The 20568-nt window shown below is 38.5% G+C and overlaps 1 protein-coding gene and 1 long non-coding RNA gene across 5 annotated transcripts in view; one reads left to right on the top strand and one right to left on the bottom strand.

Annotated features, from left to right (window-relative positions):
• Window positions 1-2272: 2272 nt before the first annotated feature.
• NABP1 (nucleic acid binding protein 1) lies at window positions 2273-11160 on the bottom strand. 2 transcript variants are annotated; one of them, XM_055290073.2, is made up of 6 exons: window positions 10495-11160; window positions 10065-10203; window positions 7195-7266; window positions 5402-5477; window positions 4914-4980; window positions 2273-3619 (listed from the first exon to the last, which is right to left on the bottom strand). In XM_055290073.2, the coding sequence occupies exons 1-6, from the start codon at window positions 10583-10585 to the stop codon at window positions 3450-3452; spliced, it is 615 nt and encodes a 204-aa protein (XP_055146048.1). In that variant the 5' UTR covers window positions 10586-11160; the 3' UTR covers window positions 2273-3449. The 2 variants fall into 2 exon arrangements, with proteins under 2 accessions (XP_055146048.1, XP_055146049.1); XM_055290074.2 differs by having other exon boundaries at window positions 10953-11079.
• A 197-nt stretch (window positions 11161-11357) lies between these two features.
• Window positions 11358-20568, top strand: part of LOC129487231 (uncharacterized) — a 52938-nt gene continuing 43727 nt past the window's right edge. For 2 of the 3 annotated variants that reach the window (XR_010122397.1, XR_010122398.1), the window contains exon 1: window positions 11358-12263. This is a non-coding gene — a long non-coding RNA (uncharacterized lncRNA). The remainder of the gene's footprint in view (window positions 12264-20568) is intronic. The other variant, XR_008659264.2, reaches the window with a different exon arrangement.

The raw sequence follows: 20568 nt of genomic DNA, 5'->3' as shown, positions 1-20568 counted from the left end.
CCCTTTGAAATGCATTACAAGACCTTAAGAGTCATTCTCAGCCTAAAACGGCTGGGAGCAAACAGCCAGTATGTCAATGACACCAGAAAAAGTCATTTCAGTAACTAAACTGAAATGTTAGAGTTACATGTCTTCAGACTGATGTAAAACTTGTACCTTCTGAGAAAACGTTTTAGGGTCATTTACCTACTTTCCTATAGTTTAGAAGTTCTTGTATCATAAATTGTAACTTTAATCTTTTACTAACCTCACATCTATTTGTTTTTAGCATCATTCCCTTGGCATTACTCAACCCAGCAAATTAAACATTCATTTAAAATGGTAAATGATAAAAATACAAATGACAAACAGTACTACACATATTCAGGTTATCCTCAAGTTAAACTGTCATCAAAGTTAAAATTACAAACGCTATAGGGACAAAGTATAAAGCGTTAGTACACTAGGAAAAAGTGAGTGTTTAAATGCCTATACGAAAACATACTGTAGCCTTCCCCACTAAATATCATTATCATTATCTAGCTTTACGATTTCATCTTTCAGTTTTGTATTACAGCAACTTCTCCTAGAACCTGCCCAAACAAGAAGGGGCAAGCTGATCTGATGAGACTTTGAACTGTTTTGTAGAAACACATCTTCAGAAGTGTTTTGTAGAACTGTTTTGTAGAAATGATATGGGGGACCCAATTCTGGTGGGGGATATTTTTATACTAAGTGGTTTTTGTTTTCAGTAGGTGTTGTTTAAACTTATTTCAAAGTCGATAGCTGAGAGCACCAGGAAGGAGGAAGGCAGAAAACTTTCTTCCTCTTAAGTTCTTGATGAGTGTGTTCCAGTACGCTGGTAAGGCAAATATTCATTATGGATTGTAACTCACTTTGCTTTGATTTTGGAGGCTTCCCTTAAGAAAAAAGAAATTTGTTAATAAATGATAAAAACACAGAACAAGGTTACATTATTGAAGCAAGTGTCAATCACAAAAGTAAAAGCTTAGGTCTTTCTCCATTTAATCTCAACATGTTAAGCAGGGGTCCCCAACTCCTAGATCAGTATCAATTCTGGCCTGCTAGGAACAGGAACGCCCAGCAGGAGGTGAGTGGCGGGCAGGGGAGCCTTACTGCCTGAGCTCCACCTCCTGTCAGATTAGTGGTGGCATTAGATTCTCATAGGAGCATGAACCCTATTGTGAATTGAGTATGCAAGGGATTTAGGTTGCACGCTCCTTATGAGAATCTTACTAATGACTGATGACCTGAGGTGGAACAGTTTCATCCCAAAACCATCCCCCCCCATCCCACGGAAAAGCTGTCTTCCAGGACACTGGTCTCTGGTGCCAAAAAGGTTGGGGACCACTGTGTTAAAGGGTAACAATACTTTCATACTGAATTGTGCATTTTTTTCCTACTGTTGGGGTATAAAACAACATTATTGTGTCAGAAGTCATTATAATTACTTGGAAATCTTAAACAAGTCTAGAAAGGATACTGTTACTTACTTGTTTTCATAGTTGTGGAATCTAAGGCTTAAAGACATTTCAAGTGTAATAACTCATCCAACATCACAGGTGAGGAGACAATGAGGCCAGGATTGGAAGCCCAGCATTCCATACCTGACACTATTTAAATTTTCTAAAACTTCAAAATTTTTTCTTTTAAAATCACCTTTAATGCCATATTCTCCCACGAATAATTTAAAGTGTTGCTCCTATCTTACTTACATAAAACAATCATATACTAATTTGTAGAGTTTTTAAAAATTCTAAACATCTACAATTTTATGAAACATACTCTCTAACCCAATCCTTAGACAACTTCTTCTGAGGTATTCTATAATGTGAAAATCTTAAGAAAACATTAATCACAAACAAAGCCAAATTATAATCACGAATATGCATATGAATAAAGGAAAAAAATTTCTATAATTTTTGTAACCCCAGTTACAAAAGTACTATAGACCACAGATAAACTTGTGGGGATTATTCGGTATTTTGTCGACCCCTTAACACTTTCCACACAGTGCCTAATACATAGTATGTACTGAAATATTTGTTAAACACAATGAATTAGGGCAAACAATCTGGCACAACTTTTTGTATTCAAATGCTATGGAGTTTTCAGAAAACAAAATCTACTTATTTTGTGATTTGAAGTGGAAAATAAACAAAGCAACAAATGCAGAGCTAAGTAACCATAAGGTTGATACCATCACTACAACAGTAGTTAAGATGTACTGGCTCTCCACTTTAAGTCATTGAAAGGGCAAAAATTAGGTAGGTTTGTTAACATTATTAACACACACTTTATTCAAGAGATAATATTCAAAGAGTTAAATCCTAAGAGTTATCCACCCTACAGTAAAAAGGGGAAGTGGGTACCACTTATAACATGTACATAAATTCCACTTTTATATTTCTGAATAAAGCCGTAATTGTTTCTTTGATAGAGCCATTTCTTAAAACTTTTGCTAATAAGGCTACATGAACTGTGTTCAGAAACTTTGACAACACGCACACTCACCCCTCTCAAAGTCAGTACCCAGGATTTTCACTCCAGGCTGAGTACCTGTTAAATAACTAGGACTTAAGACTGCATGTTACTATATGAATTCAATTTGACTCACCTCCAGTATGTTTATCTACCACAATTATTTTTCAAAATAATCAGATCAATGTTTATCCTAACTTTATAACTCCCTCAAATCATACTTCAGTATTTAACATGGTAGTTTCAAAAAATAAATATTCAAGGCCCCAGTTTTAAATTTTCCTCCAATGTAATCCACAAAGTTGATAATACATGTTAGGAACACTACTCTAAAATAAATGTAGCTTTCTTTTAAAATTACTTGTTGCAATAGAGATCACATTCTATTCCAAATTCTGATAAGGAATCTGTTTTTTTGGTAATACAACAAAAATTTGCGATGAGTCAGTCCTTGGAAAATCTTAATGGTAGTCACTCAACGAAGTCAATCATTCCCAGAGCCACAAACACTCAAAAATTACTGCTAGCATTGACAAGTTCTTGTGTTTTTTGATGGTTATTGCTTTAGTTGGCAATATCTGAATACAAGACAAAAGAACATCTCCCATTAAGCCTTATGTTAAATATTACAAAACTTTTACAGAAGATAGACTCATAGAGGCTATAAAGCTGATGTCTTAAGTAACTCACCCATGAAATGGGTGCAGGTTTTTTTTTAGAGGCTATCCAATAATCTTTTTGCTCTAAAAATAAATGCCCCTACTTTTCAGTGTTCCCATTCTTCAATGGGAGACTCGAGCAGCTTAACAGTTTTGCTATAAAAACAAACCATTCTTCTTAACAAACCAAGAATATAAAAGGAAACCCAATAAAGGACATACTTTTCACAGTTAACAATAAATAAAAGTGCAGTAAGTGTTCAAGTAGAGCATGTAGTATAAAAACTACACGTGAGTATTTAGCATAGGTCATCTTTTAAAGGCTCTCCGAGGGTCCCTGCCATTACTTATTGTGGTCACCACTGTTTGATTACTAGCTGTTCCTTGTAGTTGTGGATTTATAAGTCCCCGGCCATTGCTTCTGCCAGCATGTGAAAACTGGTGTTCCCTTGATTCAGGGCCAGTGTGAACACCATTTCCTAAAAAAGAATACAAAAATTCATCACTATTTTCAGAGGTAGTCTATAGAAGTAGAACTATCTTAAGTGCCAACATGTTATTAATGCTTAAAAATATTGAAGCACACACTTTTATTTTTATACTGAAAAAAGAAAACACTCAATGTGGGCTCTAAGTTTTTCCAAATGTATTGCTATAAATACGCTAACTTGATGCTGTATTAATAGAGAGAAAAAAGCCAACTTGGGCACCAAAATTAGAAATTAACAGAGTAAAAAAATGCATTGCCTACACTATAAAAGAAAAAGGACAAAATAGTGAATAATGGAATTTGGCTCAAATATGATTAATATCTCAAAACAGACAATGTTATTCTAACTTTTTAAAGGCAAAGGCAGCGTTTCCCACAATGTGATCAGCAATGCCAAGACATGTAGGCTTCAAGTCAAACAAAACATGAGCTGGCCAGGCTCAGTGGCTCACGCCTGTAATCCTAGCACTTTGAGACGCCGAGGTGGGTCATTTGAGGTCAGGAGTTCGAGACTAGCCTGGCCCATATGGTGAAATCCCATCTCTACTAAAAATACAAAAATTAGCTGGGTGGTAGTGGTGCACATCTGTAATCCCAGCTACTTGGGAGGCTGAGGCAGGAGAATCACTTGAGCCTGGGAGGTGGAGGTTGCGATGAGCCAAGATCACGCCACTGCACTCCAGTCTGGGCAACAGCGTAAGACCCTGTCTCAAAAACAAAACAAAACCAAAACATGAGCCATCCTAATGAACTCCAATCACAAAAGACTGACTTTTCCTCATATATTTAAGAAAAAAGACTTCAGAAGACCTTTAACAGGGCTACACGGATCATGAACATGATATCTGGGGGTCATGTTAAATGACATTTGAGGGTCACTAGCCTTTAAATGGCTCAGCTCATCTTTTAATGCAGCAGCTACTTGTATGTGAAAAATTAAGGTGAACTATGACTCTAAAGATAAAATGCTTTCAGTGCACCAAAATAACCAGTAATTCTGCATCTACTGTAAGTAATCACTAGATTACAGAAATTTTATAGGAATCAACAAAAAAAAATAGCATGGTATCTCTTCACAGACATCACCAAAACTTAGAATTCTCAATAAATTGGCTTAAGTTTATCGACTTTCTAGAAAATCAGCCCTTTGGGGATTCCCTGTTTACTGGTAGTTCACCTTTATCACTAATTTATGCCTAAAGACATTGCTTTTCATGTGAATCTTTACAGCTCTCTTCATTCTTACACCTGATCACAAATGAAACACACAAACAAAATCTTACCCACTGGTCCAAATGTACCTGTACCCATATTACTATTCATGGAATTATTCTTCTGTTCACTCTGTGCCTAAAAAAAAGTTTTTAATTTAACCAAATGAGAATAAAAACACAATTATATTATCACAACATTATTATATCCTTTCTTTTTTAAAGTTTTGGGTTTGGTTTTTTTTTTTTTTTAATTAACAAATTTTTTAAAGATTTTTCCTAGGTCATTCAAGGTTAAAACATTAAGAAATGTTTCCCAAACCTTTCAGAGCTCTGTTACATCCTATTTCCTGATAATTACTCACCACACCACAAAGTGCAAAATGGCACATATATCTAGTAGATGACACCTCAGATATATATCCTCACAAAACATACAATAAACATTAAGTATTCTTTTAAAAATTATCTTCTTTATACTGAGTATCAACAGGGCTAGCCTAGTCATAGAATTATAACACAGTCAAAATTAGCCTTATAAAAGTATACTACATAATTACCCCTTTGTTCTGCTGTCCTCGATAATCTGGATTGGGTTCACTGAAATTTGGCACTTCTGAATAAACCATACAAAATCTGAAAGAAAATAAAGAACAAATTAAATGACTTCTGAAATAAAGTCATCAACCCTTCTTTATATAACATCTCTAACTTTTAGGAATGAACTTATGTGTCAAACAAATTAATAGCAACAAACTAACTCTTCATTTACAACAAAAACTTCCCAAATGATTATGTCCCATAAAACATCAAATATTTGACTGTCTACAAGATATATAACATTCTATTTTGTATTTAAATTCTTCTTTAGTGCTGAAAAAAATAAATCACGTCAAAAATCAAGGACACAAAAACATCTCTGTCCTTTTTTTCCACAAAAGCTGATCAAAGGAAAAATAACATGAGAGTGAACCATGTTTAGGGTTCCAGGGTGGTTTCTCCAGCAGTGGTAATGGATTTGCACCGATCTATTCACCCACTCCCATTCAGTCCCTCTTTTGATCGATCACTGTGGATCTGCAAAGATAATCATTTAGGGTTAAGAGTGGTTTCTAGGCAATAAATAATAACAACAGGCTACATAGCCACCAGTTTATCCAAGTGCTTCCTGTAAGTTGACCATATAATGTGTACTAACATTACACAGAAGCATTTTATTAGCTCCTCACCATACTGAAGACAAATCAGAACCAGTTTTGGTAAATCCTAGACTGACCCTGACAAAGAGCAGTCATTAAGAAATGAGTGACCTCTAATGGTTTTTCACATAACTGACCTCCATTATTATCAACACCTCTGTATGAATACATGAAGGTCAGGACAGAATCCTGAACCTTTCAGTAACAGACACTAAGACCTTTCATAACACATAACTCTATTAATGCTACTCTAAGTGAATCCTAACTTCCCTTCTAACAAAGGCAAAGCATTAAAAGTTTCTGATCTTTAAAAGCTAGCATGATCATTTCTTTTCCTTCATTATTAACCACAGGTTCTCCAAATAAGCATCTTATTCCCTCAGTGGCGAACAGTCTTCCTTTTTTATTTGGTGCCATTTGTGGCTTCTCTCTTTAAATATCTTCCAACTTGACAGGCATTAAGTAGATGGCTGAGCATTAACCAAACAGAATGGACTGATGATTTGGCTCATTGCCTGTACCATACTTTATGAATACAACCCAATGTCTAGGCTAACATGGAGGCTGAATTACCTTACACCCCTAGAGAGGATGGCTCCTCCAGGTCAGGGTGGAGATCATTACCAGGGTAGTAGTGTATGGAATCTCGCATTGCGGCTGCCTGCACCGCACCTAGACTGTGGATAAATAGAGGACTTCAGTTTTCATTGCTGCAAGTCCTTTTTAACATGAGCACATATTCACCCATAACCATAGAAAAAGAAAATTTAAACTTATGGCCTGAAACTTGGTGAATCACTAGCTTCGTATATGGTGAATCACTACAAAAGAGAATCTACTTCAAATGGCTCTTGTGACACCTCAAAAATGCACATTTCTAAAACCTACAGAAATGCTTCCACTAGGGCTGGTCTCAACTGCAGCTTCTTCTACTGCTCTTTGCCAGGAAAAATTGACACTTTCAACCACTGAAAACAGTACTGACAAGTGTTAAATTTGTACACACAAAGTTATTTTTTCAATTAAGCTACTAAAGACATTCAGTTTACTAGTCAAAAAAGCCAAAGAAGAGGTTTACAATTCATACCTACCAATTATTCCGTAGATATTATTTATAATGTATGCAATTATACAAAATGCATTTTAATACTTACTCCCCAATTTTTTGAAGTTCACCACCCCTTCCAGTATAAAGTGTCAGACATCCTTTCCACATGGATGCATACCTAGAGAGAAAAGAAACATTAATTCTTTAGAAATATATTTTCTTCTATTTAAATCAAGAAAATCTTCACACTATATATTTTTTGTATTAAGGTAGAAGTGAGGATCAAGCCCTCTCTATCCACCATAGTAAATCAAATACAATAAATCTAACTTTGATAACTTGCTATTTACAAAAGAATACAAAAATTCTGTCGAATTTTGGCATAATTATCTAAATCATAACTCTGGAAAGTCTTTTCGCAAAGCAAGCATTATTATACCCGATTATCACATCTTTAGTCAATTAACAAAACAAAAGCTTTTAATTACAGAAATTTAAACAAACTATTTTTCAGCCACAGGATATGTAAAATCATCCTAATATTTCATTTACAGTCTAGTCAAATAATGATATAACAGTTTTCCTTCTGCCTCCATAAAAGACACAGGATTCCTAAGCTACCGAAGATCTGGTAGAATTTTAAAGTGCTAAAAAAAAACACTAAGGTCACAAATCTTCACCTATCTGCCTTTCCAAACATGCGATTTCTGGGTTTGTAGTAAACAAACTGGCAATTGTTTACTCTGAACAATTTTGAAAGCAGACAGCATCACTACACAAAATAATCCCAGATATCTAAGAAAAAGGTAAATTAATATTATAAAATAAATCCAAGGTTTGGTCCTCAGTGGTTCTCTGTACAACTACTATGTAACTTCATGACTTTAACTTACTATACAGTTCTCTTTATTTTAATTAAAGGGTTATTTACTAAAGACACCATTCACTACTCTTAAGTTATATAAAGAGTGGCTTAGGATACAGTGCATTAACATTTCACCTTACTAAAATAAAAATTAACGCATACTTTGAGAAAAAATTTGGTTACAATTAAAATATTTAACATTCACTTTAAGAAATGAGAACACTGAGGTAAGTTTTCAGGGTATTCTGATAAACATGTTGATATTTGAACCATTATTTAGATGTTAGGTATGTTTTTCTTCAAAAGCTACTTCTCTTAGATTCAACCAGAATTTAAGGGCCTTAGAATGAGTCAGACTGCAAGCTGAGTGTGTTATTTTGGTAAATAAGGTATAATTATTCCCATTTCACAGAAGAGGAAGCTGAAGTATGAGGTGTAGTAACTTCTCAAGGTGATACTGAAGTAGTAAACAGAGTTTCCATAGTTTTTAATTTTCATTAAAATTGTACTCCCAGGTAATCGTTCCCCTTAAAATTCTATAGATACCTAACTAATAAGTTTAATTTTCCAATAATTTTTTTGATGGAAACACCTATGACCGTCACTACAGAACATGAAATACTTGAAATAAGATGCTGTTTTTAGCGTAAAAAATACTTTCAATCATTGGGTGAAAAATATTTGGGGAGCCAAAAACTCCAATTATACTAATCAATCCTTACCATACTTCCCTAAGAAGGAATTCTCTTTTGTTTTTTAAAGATGTGGAAGTTTAAATTACTGTCATGAGTCAGTGTATGAGAAGAAAATGTCTAAGTCCTGACTCTCACTTCCTGCTTTGATGACACTTTACCTCACTTCCTGAAGATGTTGTAAGCCTGCAAGGTAACACCAAGGAGCTCTAAGCTCCTACTCTCAGTGCTTTCCAATACTTCTGAGATTCTACTTATTAGGCCAGTATCAATCTCCACCACTTTCCCTGCAGTTAATGATAAATTATTACAATTTTATTGATCTCAAAAGCTTCCAAATTCTGTTTTCAAGATCCTTTTCTGCCTTTTTATCTTCCTAAGATAAAAATTTGGTAAATTTCTAAAAGCAATCTATTTTTTTTAAAAAAAGTTCTAGTATTTTTTAAAGCCACCTATCCGCCAACTGACTCTTTTGGATGGAGGTATTGCAGATGTCTTTCTGCCAAACATTTCCTGTGTATCCCTTTGGTTTTTGCACAACATCCACCTTACAGCAGAAGACACAAGAAATCATTTTGGAGAATGAGCCTTCCAGATACTGTAAAGTTTCCCTCTTTTTCCAAGTACAAATTTGACATATCACAGAAAATGCTAAATCCTTTACCTATAATTTTCATTTATGTCCACATTGTCTAAATAACATGTATAAAATACTGGCCAGGATTTCAAGTCATTAAAAATGGAGGAGGAGTGGGAAACAACTAAGTGGCAACATACTAGAGAAAACAACTTATAAAAAAGAAAAAATATGGACTATACCAGTCTCCTAAAAAGACTCACTGACTCAGAATAGAACTAAAAATCTATGCCGGGCGTGGTGGCTCACGCCGGTAATCCCAACACTTTGGGAGGTTGGGGCGGGCGGATCACTTGAGGTCAGGAGTTGGAGACCAGCCTGGGCAACACGCTGAAACCCCGTCTCTGCTAAAAATACAAAACTTAGCTGGGAGTGGTGGCACACGCCTGTAGTCCCAGCTACTCGGAAGGCTGAGGCACGAGAATTTCTTGAACCCGCGAGGCGGAGGCTGCAGTGAGGAGAGATCGCGCCACTGCACTCCAGCCTGGCGACAGAGCGAGACACCGTCCCAAAAAATAATAATAATAATAATTAAAAATCTACTTAACCTGTAAACCGGGGTAGAGGCGCGGATTTCCCAGCTGACACCGACTGCCTTTCACTGCAAAGGTGTGTTACATCCCAGCGCTGCCCACCACCCAAAGTTAACACCAAAGGAGCTCAAAACTCCTCAGAGTGACCCACAGAAAAGGCGCGGGACTTTAGGGCTTGCCAAGATCCCAAGAGCCGGCCAATCCCGATTCTGCAGACTGTTACGTCCCCCGACTTTTTTGCACACCTACCCTCTGGTCAACCGAATAATATCCCCTGGCTGTATAAGACCTCCGATCTCATCCCACACGGAAATAGTGATGCTGCCCGTTTTATCTGCTACTTTGCACGATCTCACTTCATGGCCATCTTTGGTTTTGGTCACGCGTCCTGTGAGGATTTAAAAATCAAAGGGAAGGGGTGTTAGATAATGAGGACATCCAGAAAGGCTAACTCCTCCTCCGGTATTATAATACATCTGGAAGGTGGGAAGTGACCAAGCCCAGGGCTCCCGCCTCAGGTAGGATCCGATCTCGGGCGCAGGCCACTGGAGCCACGTGGATGGGGGAGGGGAGAAGGGGAGGGAGGGGGAAGGGAGCCCCGGGCGCGCAGCGGCGGCGCCCCTGTCTCCCGCCCCGGGAGGCACAGCGGGCGGTGGAGTAGGCTGCAAACCCCACTTACCTATCTCCAGGACAATAAAGACGACATTTAAGTTTTTCAGTCCGGGCTTAATATCTCTTATAAAAATAAGTGGGTCGTTGACCCTATTCATATTGGGACAGGTGCGGCTACGGCTGCGAAGACGCGAGCGGGCAGGGCAGGGTCAAAGCTTCCCACCCTCCCGGGACAGGGGCGAAGGCAGAGGGACAACCTTGGGCAGGGGTGGCGAGAGAAGGGGCAGAAAGCGGTTAGTCAGGGACCGGGGAAACCAGCCCGGACAGCACTGAGCCTAAAAAAAGAAAAACCAAAAAAAAAAAAGTCTCACAAGTTCTAAAGAAAAAAAGGCGAACCACTCCGCACACCAACCCCGCTCCCAACCGGGCGACAGGAAGGCAAGCGTACTAACTGCCCCGTTCTTTGGACAAAAGGAAAAAAAACGCAGTGAGGGGACACTTCTGCCCTGAGTCCCGCTCACTCACACCGGCGCGCGCCCAGCCTGTCCCGGGCTCCGGGAAGGAACGGGCTGTGACAGCGAAACGGGAGCGGAGACAGAACACCGCACGCCCAGCGTCCCAAACAGCGACTGATGAACACGCCCGAGCGCCGGCAGGACCCTCGGCCCGCCCCTCCCCTTGTGAAGTCACGCTGCGTCGGCACGCCTGCCGTCACGCCCACCTGGTGCTGGGAAGGGGAAGCGAAGGGGCGGGACCCGGCCGCCGCTGCCCGCAAAGATTCCCTCGCTCCTCCCCGGGGGCTGTCAGCGCTGGCTCCGCCCTCTCGTCCTTCCAATCGCCCTCGGCCCCGCCTTCCCCGCCCTCCCGTTCTCAGCCCACTTCAGCTGCATTTGTGTTGCGCCTCGCCTTGCTGCTGCGGTCTTCTGCCGCTTACTGTCCAACTTTGGGGTTTTCTTGCCTTTTTTCTCTCAGAGTTGAGCCCCTGCCCGGGCTGTTTAGTCCCTCGGTCACGAGGAACGGTAGAGTTTAGAATCTGTGAGTACGTTAGAAAGTTCGCAGTCGAGTAAGAACTGGGTTCGGGCAAGGGCAGCTGGTCCGGTACCAAGGAAAAACAGGCTGGGATGGTGAAGGGGTCAGTGGCTACAAGGCTGGAAGTTAAGCACCAGAAGGGAATTTGGAGATCAATTCAACCGCCTCATTTCGGTCATACTTAAATTGAAACCCAGAAAGATGAGGTAATTTGCAGAAGGTCACCCAGCAACCCCTGAGCAGGCAGGACTGCAACACAGATGTCTGACGTGGCCTTCCACTGTGTAATACTAAGCAGATAGGACGTAAATTCCTTTGCAGACGTCTCATTTTTCCTTACCCCCTGCCTCTCATATTACACACCTTCCCCATTTTGCTTTTCTTCTTTTACTTTGCACTTGTTTTTGTACATCTAAAAGGAATTAATTATTCAACAGCAGTGGGAACCCTTAAAACATAATCTGGAAAAAAAGATCAATAAAGTTTTATGTCGCGTAGTGAAAAGAGCATGTGCGTTAGAGACAAACCTGGGCTGCAGCTATTTACTTGTGAGATCTTTAGGTCAATTGGCTTTTATTACAGCTTTTAAACCATAATAAAATTGGGATCCCTGCCTCGCAGAAGATTGATTAAATGGATCATAAATTGTCCAACTAGTGCCTAGCAAATAGTACATACTCAGTATTTTCCCCTTTTTAATCCCCGTTTTACAGGCGATGGAACTCACCAGAGACCAGAGAGCTACAGAATGGCTGAACTGGGTTTTAAATCTAGTCAATCTTGACCCCAGAGCTCTCCAGCCTAAAGGTAATGTTTAGACTTAACTTGCAGTGGTGTCACTATGAGTCAAAAACAGACTGAAGAAATAAAATAGCAGGATAAAGTAGTGGGGCATTAAAGAATCATCTAGTTAACTCTTGATGGTGGTAACAGAAATGTTGGGAAAAGTGTCAGAAGCCTTAATTTTTTTCCCATTCTTTCTGAGTATTTTTAGATCAACCACCACTTCCCAAATATTTGCAAACAAGCAGCATAGATGTTATAGCCCTACAAAGAGTTGCAAAAATTATCACAACATTAGCAAGAGAGTCAAGGCATTTTTAAGGAAACAGAAGCTTCCATTTCACGAATCAATAAAGCCCAAGGTGCCAAAGACACTGATGTCATACTGGAAAGTGGTGTAAAATAAAATTATAAGCATGATTTCAACATCAAATAAAACAAATGATGAAACATGCCAGTTAATGGCAGAGCCAGCGTCCAACCTCAGTCCCAATCCAGATCAGAAGCTCTAATTCTACCATGGTTATCTGGCAGGACTTGACATTTCAACTGAATTGTACTCAAAGCTGTATTTTCTTAAAACAGGCAAAATATTCTCACAGAAGCAATACTTAAGGCAGAACTCTTTTTCTTTTTTAAGGTTTGACAAGATCTTCAAAAGATTAAGAATAGACAGGAAACCAATTAAGAATGTTAAGAGTTACGGCCAAGAGTTTGGGCAAAGAAAGTTTGCCACTCAACTCTCAATCATTTGCCCCAAGAAAAGGGATTAGGTTGGGCTGTTCAGACTAATTATATGAACATTTTATAAAAAGAAATCAGACACAGATAATCAAGTCCCACAAAAGCAGAAGCTGGTACTCCAAGCTGTGGCTCAGCCCCTCCCTTCCCCCACAGGACAGAACTCAGCTGAACATCTACTTCCTTCCCTACTAACTCAGCAGTTCTCAGAAAGGAAATGGCAACCATATGCTTTCTCATTAACCAAAACGAAAGGCAGCCTTGAGAAACAAGATGGTCTGGGCAATACAGAAACCCTTCAGCCCAGGCCAGTTGGTTTCAGCTACCTCTAAATCACTCCCAAAGGTGTGGTTAATAAAAAGAAAAAGGAGATGTCAAGGAGACAGTTATTGCTATGCAGATATCTTTTCTTATATTACCATTCAGTGAAATAGATCTGCCACTCAGTCTACTCATTTAGGTCATGATTAGATTGCTGATTCTTTAATACATACACAAGATTACTTCATGGTCGTCTTTTCTCTAAGGCTGTTGTTCTTTAAGCCTTCATTTTTCACAGCCTAAACATAAGCTTACTCTGAGATGATGGACTCTTCCACTTTACGTCCAGAACCTCAACACCACGTTTTAGTGTAAAGATGCTTGGTGAGATCCACTATAATACAGAAGGGCATCCATTAGCATCCTGGACATAGAAGGTTCTGTTATCTGGGTCCTCACTGATAAAGGTTTTGTTGTAAATTTTACCCAGCACTCAGTACCCATGCTCACTCCCAGGTTTTGGTTTCTGGAATTACCAAAATTATTTTCACTTTGTTTGCACAATCCATCTATTTAAAACTATTACAACATCAGTGAAACAGTTGTTTGTACCAAGTACTGTTTGATTTTAAATATCTTGTATAGTGAAACTTAATAATTTTAAAAATTAACAAGAACCACAGTGTGCTCGCTCACCTTACAGGTATAATCCACTTTGTAACATAATTGGCAACAAAAAAAAAAAACTCAAACAAATGGTATTTTCTTAATTTTCCTAAAACAATTTAACCAAAAGACTCAGAAGTAATGTTTAGTAATGATTGCAGCAATAGCCACACAAATCATCCCTATAGTGATAAATGCAAATACACTGAGCACTTGTCATGGGCTAGGCATTTTACACTTATAAGCACTTTACACTATTTTGGGTTTTGTTTTTGTATTGGAGACAAGGTCTCACCCTGTCACCCACCCGGGCTGGATGCAGTGGCTGCACCATAGCTCACTGTAATCTGGAACTCCTCTGCTAAAGTGATCCTCCAGATTCAGCCTCCCAAGTAACTGGGACTACAGGTGTGCACCACCACGCCTTAGCTAATTGTTTTATTTTGTGCACAGATGGAATCACACTGTGTTGCCCAGGCTGGTCTCAAACTCCTGAGCTCATGCAATCCTCCCGTCTCAGTCTCCCAAAGCGCTGGGATTACAGGCATGAACCACCAGGCACGGTCTGATTTACACTTTTTGATGTGTTACTTATGTGAAGTGATTGATCTCATTTTATAATAAGTTATGAAGCTTGCATTTCAAAATAACTGCCTGTCACATGTAATAACTTTTTCTACAAAAAAAAGGTTATTTGCCCTAAAAAGTGCATGTCTTTGTTTATCTAAATGGGTAATTGGATTTTTCAAAGGCTTTGTAATTCACAGTGATAAGTGCAGTTAATATGTTATCTGATCCCCCAAATCTGATTGTGTGGGGATAGTGAAATCTACTTGTGAGGAATGACTCTGTAGTTTCCCTTGGGAAAAAATACATCCCTAAATGGGTTAATTCAACTCAGCTACATTTTCTTTTTTATTATTATTATTATTATTTTTTTAGACAGGGTCTTGTTGTCATCCAGGCTGGAATGTAGAGGTGCAATCACAATTCACTACAGCCTCGATTTCCCAGGCTCAAGCAGTCCTCCTGCCTCAGCCTCCCATATAGCTGAGACTGCACGCACATGCCACCACACCTGGCTGATTATTTTTTAATTTTTTAGTAGAGACCAGGTCTCACTGTGTTGCCCAGGCTGGTCTCAAACTCCTGGGCTCAAGCAATCCTCCTGCCTTGGACTCCCAAAGTTCTGGTATTACAGGCATGAGCCACTGTGCCCAGCATCTTTTTAATGATATTTCATGATACAGTGAACAACTTTGGCTTCTGTGTTCTAAAAAGCTTTTCAAATGTATCATACTTCAAATAGCTACCTGGATTTATTTTTTATTCAGATTAAGAAAATATTATTAGCAAATGAACTAACTGAAGACTGATGGGACAACATATGGTGCCAAAATGCTTCAGAAAGAGTTGCTTGCTACTGTTTTCTGATGTTTCCCCATGTCCTATCTATAAAATGAATAAATAAATAACAGTTTTTAAAAATCCAGCTGGCCCGTTGCAGAGCCCTGTTCCTTAACAGGCCCTACAAGGAGTATGTGACAGTATGTGTAGGAGACTAATATCATTCCTGACATGTTGGAGCAGAAGGCTTGGTATCTCTTTTTAGAATTCTGATTTACTATTGTGGTTTCTCTATAATAAAGATGGATACCTTTTCTTATTTTGGAGCATTATCAAGCTCACATACATGCACACAAACATAACGCCAGTAAATCACCAGGAAGAAAGAGTAAATGCTTTCGAACAAACCCCTAATTAAGAGTATTACCCATAGGAACACAGCGTATCCCAGTGGGAAGGATGCTTACAGGTAATGTACGCTAACCCTTTCACATTGTGTATGAAAATAATACAAGCCCAGAGATGTTAACAAGATTACCACCTAGAGCCCCTAATGAATTAATGGATCTCAGTAACTTCACCAAAGGCTGCTAATATCACAAAAAGAGAGACAACCAGTCCAAAACAATTAAATCAATATCTCCCAAGGTAGGACTCAGTCATCAATGTATTTTTTTATTTTTTTAATATATATATTTTTTTATTATACTTTAAGTTCTAGAGTACATGTGCACAACGTGCAGGTTTGTTACATATGTATACATGTGCCATTTTGGTGTGCTGCACCTATTAACTCGTCGTTTACATTAGGTATATCTCCTAATGCTATCTCTCCCCCCTCCCCCCACCCCACAACAGGCCCTGGTGTGTGATGTCCCCCTTCCTGTGTCCAAGTGTCCTTATTGTTCAGTTCCCACCTGTGAGTGAGAACATGCGATGTTTGGTTTTTTGTCCTTGAGATAGTTTGCTGAGAATGATGGTTTCCAGCTTCATCCATGTCCCTACAAAGGACAGGAACTCATCCTTTTTTATGGCTGCATAGTATTCCATGGTGTATATGTGCCACATTTTCTTAATCCAGTCTATCATCGTTGGACATTTGGGTTGGTTCCAAGTCTTTGCTATTGTGAATAGTGCCGCAATGAACATACGTGTGCATGTGTCTTTATAGCAGCATGATTTATAATCCTTTGGGTATATACCCAGTAATGGGATGGCTGGGTCAAATGGCATTTCTAGTTCTAGATCCCTGAGGAATTGCCACACTGACTTCCACAATGGTTGAACCAGTTTACAGTCCCACCAACAGTGTAAAACTGTTCCTATTTCTCCACATCCTCTCTAGCACCTGTTGTTTCCTGACTTTTTAATGATCACCATTCTAACTGGTGTGAGATGGTATCTCATTGTGGTTTTGATTTGCATTTCTCTGATGGCCAGTGATGATGAGCATTTTTTCATGTGTCTTTTGGCTGCATAAATGTCTTCTTTTGAGAAATGTCTGTTCATATACTTCGTCCACTTGTTGATGGGGTTGTTTGTTTTTTTCTTGTAAATTTGTTTGAGTTCTTTGTAGATTCTGGATATTAGCCCTTTGTCAGATGAGCAGATTGCAAAAATTTTCTCCCATTCTGTAGGTTGCCTGTTCACTCTGATGGTAGTTTCTTTTGCTGTGCAGAAGCCTTTTAATTTAATTAGATCCCATTTGTCAATTTTGGCCTTTGTTGCCATTGCTTTTGGTGTTTTAGACATGAAGTCCTTGCCCATGCCTATGTCCTGAATGGTATTGCCTAGGTTTTCTTCTAGGGTTTTTATGGTTTTAGGTCTAACATTTAAGTCTTTAATCCATCTCGAATTCATTTTTGTATAAGATGTAAGGAAGGGATCCAGTTTCAGCTTTCTACATATGGCTAGCCAGTTTTCCCAGCACCATTTGTTAAATAGGGAATCCTTTCCCCATTTCTTGTTTTTGTCAGGTTTGTCAAACGTCAGATAGTTGTAGATGTGTGGTATTATTTCTGAGGGCTCTGTTCTGTTCCATTGGTCTATATCTCTGTTTTGGTACCAGTACCATGCTGTTTTGGTTACTGTAACCAAAACATATACTACATATACTGATGTAGTCCCAGTGCTGGCATGTAGTAGTAGTTCAATAAAATTTTGTTGACTAAGTTACTGAATTATGTTTAATGCATATATACAAAGGGCAAAAGGACTGCAAATCTCTTTTGAAATTCCTAAAATGTAATTTGATAATACATACCAATATATATACTACATATACTACAATATACTATACATATACTACAGTATATGTAGTATAGTTTGAAGTCAGGTAGCGTGATGCCTCCAGCTTTGTTCTTTTGGCTTAGAATTGTCTTGGCAATGCGGGCTCTTTTTTGGTTCCATATGAACTTTAAAGTAGTTTTTTCCAATTCTGTGAAGAAACACATTGGTAGCTTGATGGGGATGGCATTGAATCTATAAATTACCTTGGGCAGTATGGCCATTTTCATGATATTGATTCCTGCTATCCATGAACATGGAATGTTCTTCCATTTGTTTGTATCCTCTTTTATTTCATTGAGCAGTGGTTTGTAGTTCTCCTTGAAGAGGTCCTTCACATCCCTTGTAAGTTGGATTCCTAGGTATTTTATTCTCTTTGAAGCAATTGTGAATGGGAGTTCACTCATGATTTGGCTCTCTGTTTGTCTGTTATTGGTGTATAGGAATGCTTGTGATTTTTGCACATTGATTTTGTATCCTGAGACTTTGCTGAAGTTGCTAATCAGCTTAAGGAGATTTTGGGCAGTCACCAACATATTTTAAAACTCCCTAAGTAATGACAATGTGCAACCAAGTCTGAAAACCAGGCTAAGATTTTTTTAAAATAATTTTCTTTGTTTTCTAAATACCTATTAATATGCTGGAGCAATGTTTCCTTTATATTAGTTAGGGGAATCCTGCACTGATAAATTTCTGGGAGTGAAATTATTAAGTATATATTTAAGACTTCTGATATATATTATCAAATTACATTTTAGGAATTTCAAAAGAGATTTGCACTCCATTTGCCCTTTGTATATATGCATTAAACATAATTCATTAATTTATTCAACAAAATTTTATTGAACTACTACTACATGCCAGCACTGGGACTACATCAGTAAAAAAAATACAAAAATCCCAGACTTCATGGAGCTGACATTCTAAAGAGATAGACAATAAAATAAATAAGTAAAATTATATAGTATATATTAGTGAAAAATAAAGCAGGGGAAGAGATGGGGATTTAGCAGGTAGGAGTATAGAAAGTGGTGAGGGAAGGTGATATTTGAGTAAAGAAACAAAGAAGGGGAGGGAGGGAGCCAGGTGGGTATCTAGGATAAGGCACTCTAGACATAGGGAGAGCCATTGAAAAGACCCAAGTATCTCTGGCTTTTTCCAGGAATAGCAAGAACGCTGCTGTAGCTGAAGCAGTGAGTAAGCAGAAAGTTTAGAAGATGCAGGGACCAGGGGAGAGGGCAGGGATATCATATATGAAGATTTTGTGCTGATCTTGGCTTCTTAATTCGAGACAGGAATCTATTGGAGTGTTTTAAGCAAAGACTTGACATGCTAACCTCACTTAACAGAGTCACTCTGACTGCTGGGTGGAGAGCAAAAGGAGCAAGGGTGGAAGCAGGAAAATCAGGAGGTATCATATTAATCCACTTGTGATGAGTGGTGGCTTGCACTGGGGTGGTAGCAGTGACAATGGTATAACGTGATCAGCATCTGAATCTATGTGGAAGATAGAGCCAACAGGTCCACTGTCTGGCTGCAGTGGAGCATGAGAGAATGAGATGAGTCAAATATGACCTCCAGATTTTGGGTCTGAGCAACTGGTAAGATGGAGTTGTCATTAACAGAAATGGGGAGGAATACAAGTGGAGCAGTTTAGGGGATATGGAAAGATCGGGGGGATCATTTTAGACATAAGAAGTGAGATGGGAAGAACACAGCAAGGTGAGTGGTGTGTTGGATGCCAGGTGAATCAAATGTTTCTGGGAAGAGGGGGTGATAGTTGTGTCAAATGCTGCTGATCAGGTGAGATGAAACAGGATTGATCACAGGGTTTAGCAAAAATGAAGATCATTGGTGACTTTGACAATGAAGTTGGTGAAGGATGAAAGACTAAATAAGTTGAGTTCAAGAGAGAACAGAAGTTCACAAATCGGAAATATGAAAGTAAGTGCATATAGTTCCTCCCAGGAGGTTTTTTTGCAAAGGACAGCAGAGAAATGGGCTAATCACTTGAGGGTAAAGTGGGACAAAAGAGATTTTTTTTAATGTAAAAAATAGTAACATGACCCTAGGCTGAATGGCATGATTCAGTAGAGCGAGGGAAAAGTCAAATTGCTGAAAACAAATCCTTGTCCTTGAGTAGGTGAGAGATGATGGGAGCTAGGGCTGCTGTGGAGAGGTGGATAGGAGCGTAGAGGGATTTTCTGGAACATGAGGCTGAGTTGCTATGATGGTAAGAGTGTGTGGAAGGTCTTTTCTGATAGCTACTATTCCCAATGAAATAAGCAAGATCATCAGTTTAGAGTGAGAATGGGGAGGATATGCTGGAAGTTTGAAGTGTAAGAAGAGGTTAGAAATAGTCATTGGGGATGTGGGAGACTGTATTAAATGGGGAAATTTATTACAATTTTAGAAGCCAACTAAAGTCTCACATCAAGGAAGTTAACAGCTAATTTAATGTTGACAAACGCACGTGGTTTTGTATTTTTCTTTAGACACATTCATCCGTGAGAGTTTAGGCACAGACCAGCCTGAGAGTTGGATTTTACCAGTATCAGAGTTTTGACAAATGATAGTAATTCTGGTTTTTGCAACATTTGTTGTACACATCTTTCCCACTTGTGATTTGCCTTTTCTTTTTATCTGTATTTTTAGTGTAGAAACTTTGTATATTTATATGGTCAAATTTATTATCTTTTCCTAGGATGTCTTCCATTGCTCTTTTGCTTGAGGAAATCCTTCCTCATGATGAGATGATATAAACTTTTTTCTATACCTTCTTCAATTCTTTATGACTAAATATTTACCTCTTACATATGCTGTGATGCAAAGCTCTAATAAAATATGCATCAAAAAGTTACTTTATTTGTCCAATGTTATTTATTGAAGAAACAACTTCTCAGATTTATTTTTAAAAATATTGTCTATTTTTTCTATTTTATAAACTCGAGTTCCAGTTTATCACTTTTATCTGATTTATCTGTCTATTCTTAGTATTTAACATGCTTTAACTATTGTATGTTTATAA

The sequence above is a fragment of the Symphalangus syndactylus genome, chromosome 8, assembly GCF_028878055.3.
Source record: "Symphalangus syndactylus isolate Jambi chromosome 8, NHGRI_mSymSyn1-v2.1_pri, whole genome shotgun sequence".
NCBI classification, from domain to species: domain Eukaryota; kingdom Metazoa; phylum Chordata; class Mammalia; order Primates; family Hylobatidae; genus Symphalangus; species Symphalangus syndactylus.
Note: the sequence above shows the minus strand (reverse complement) of the source record. Positions and strands in the feature narration are given on the sequence as shown.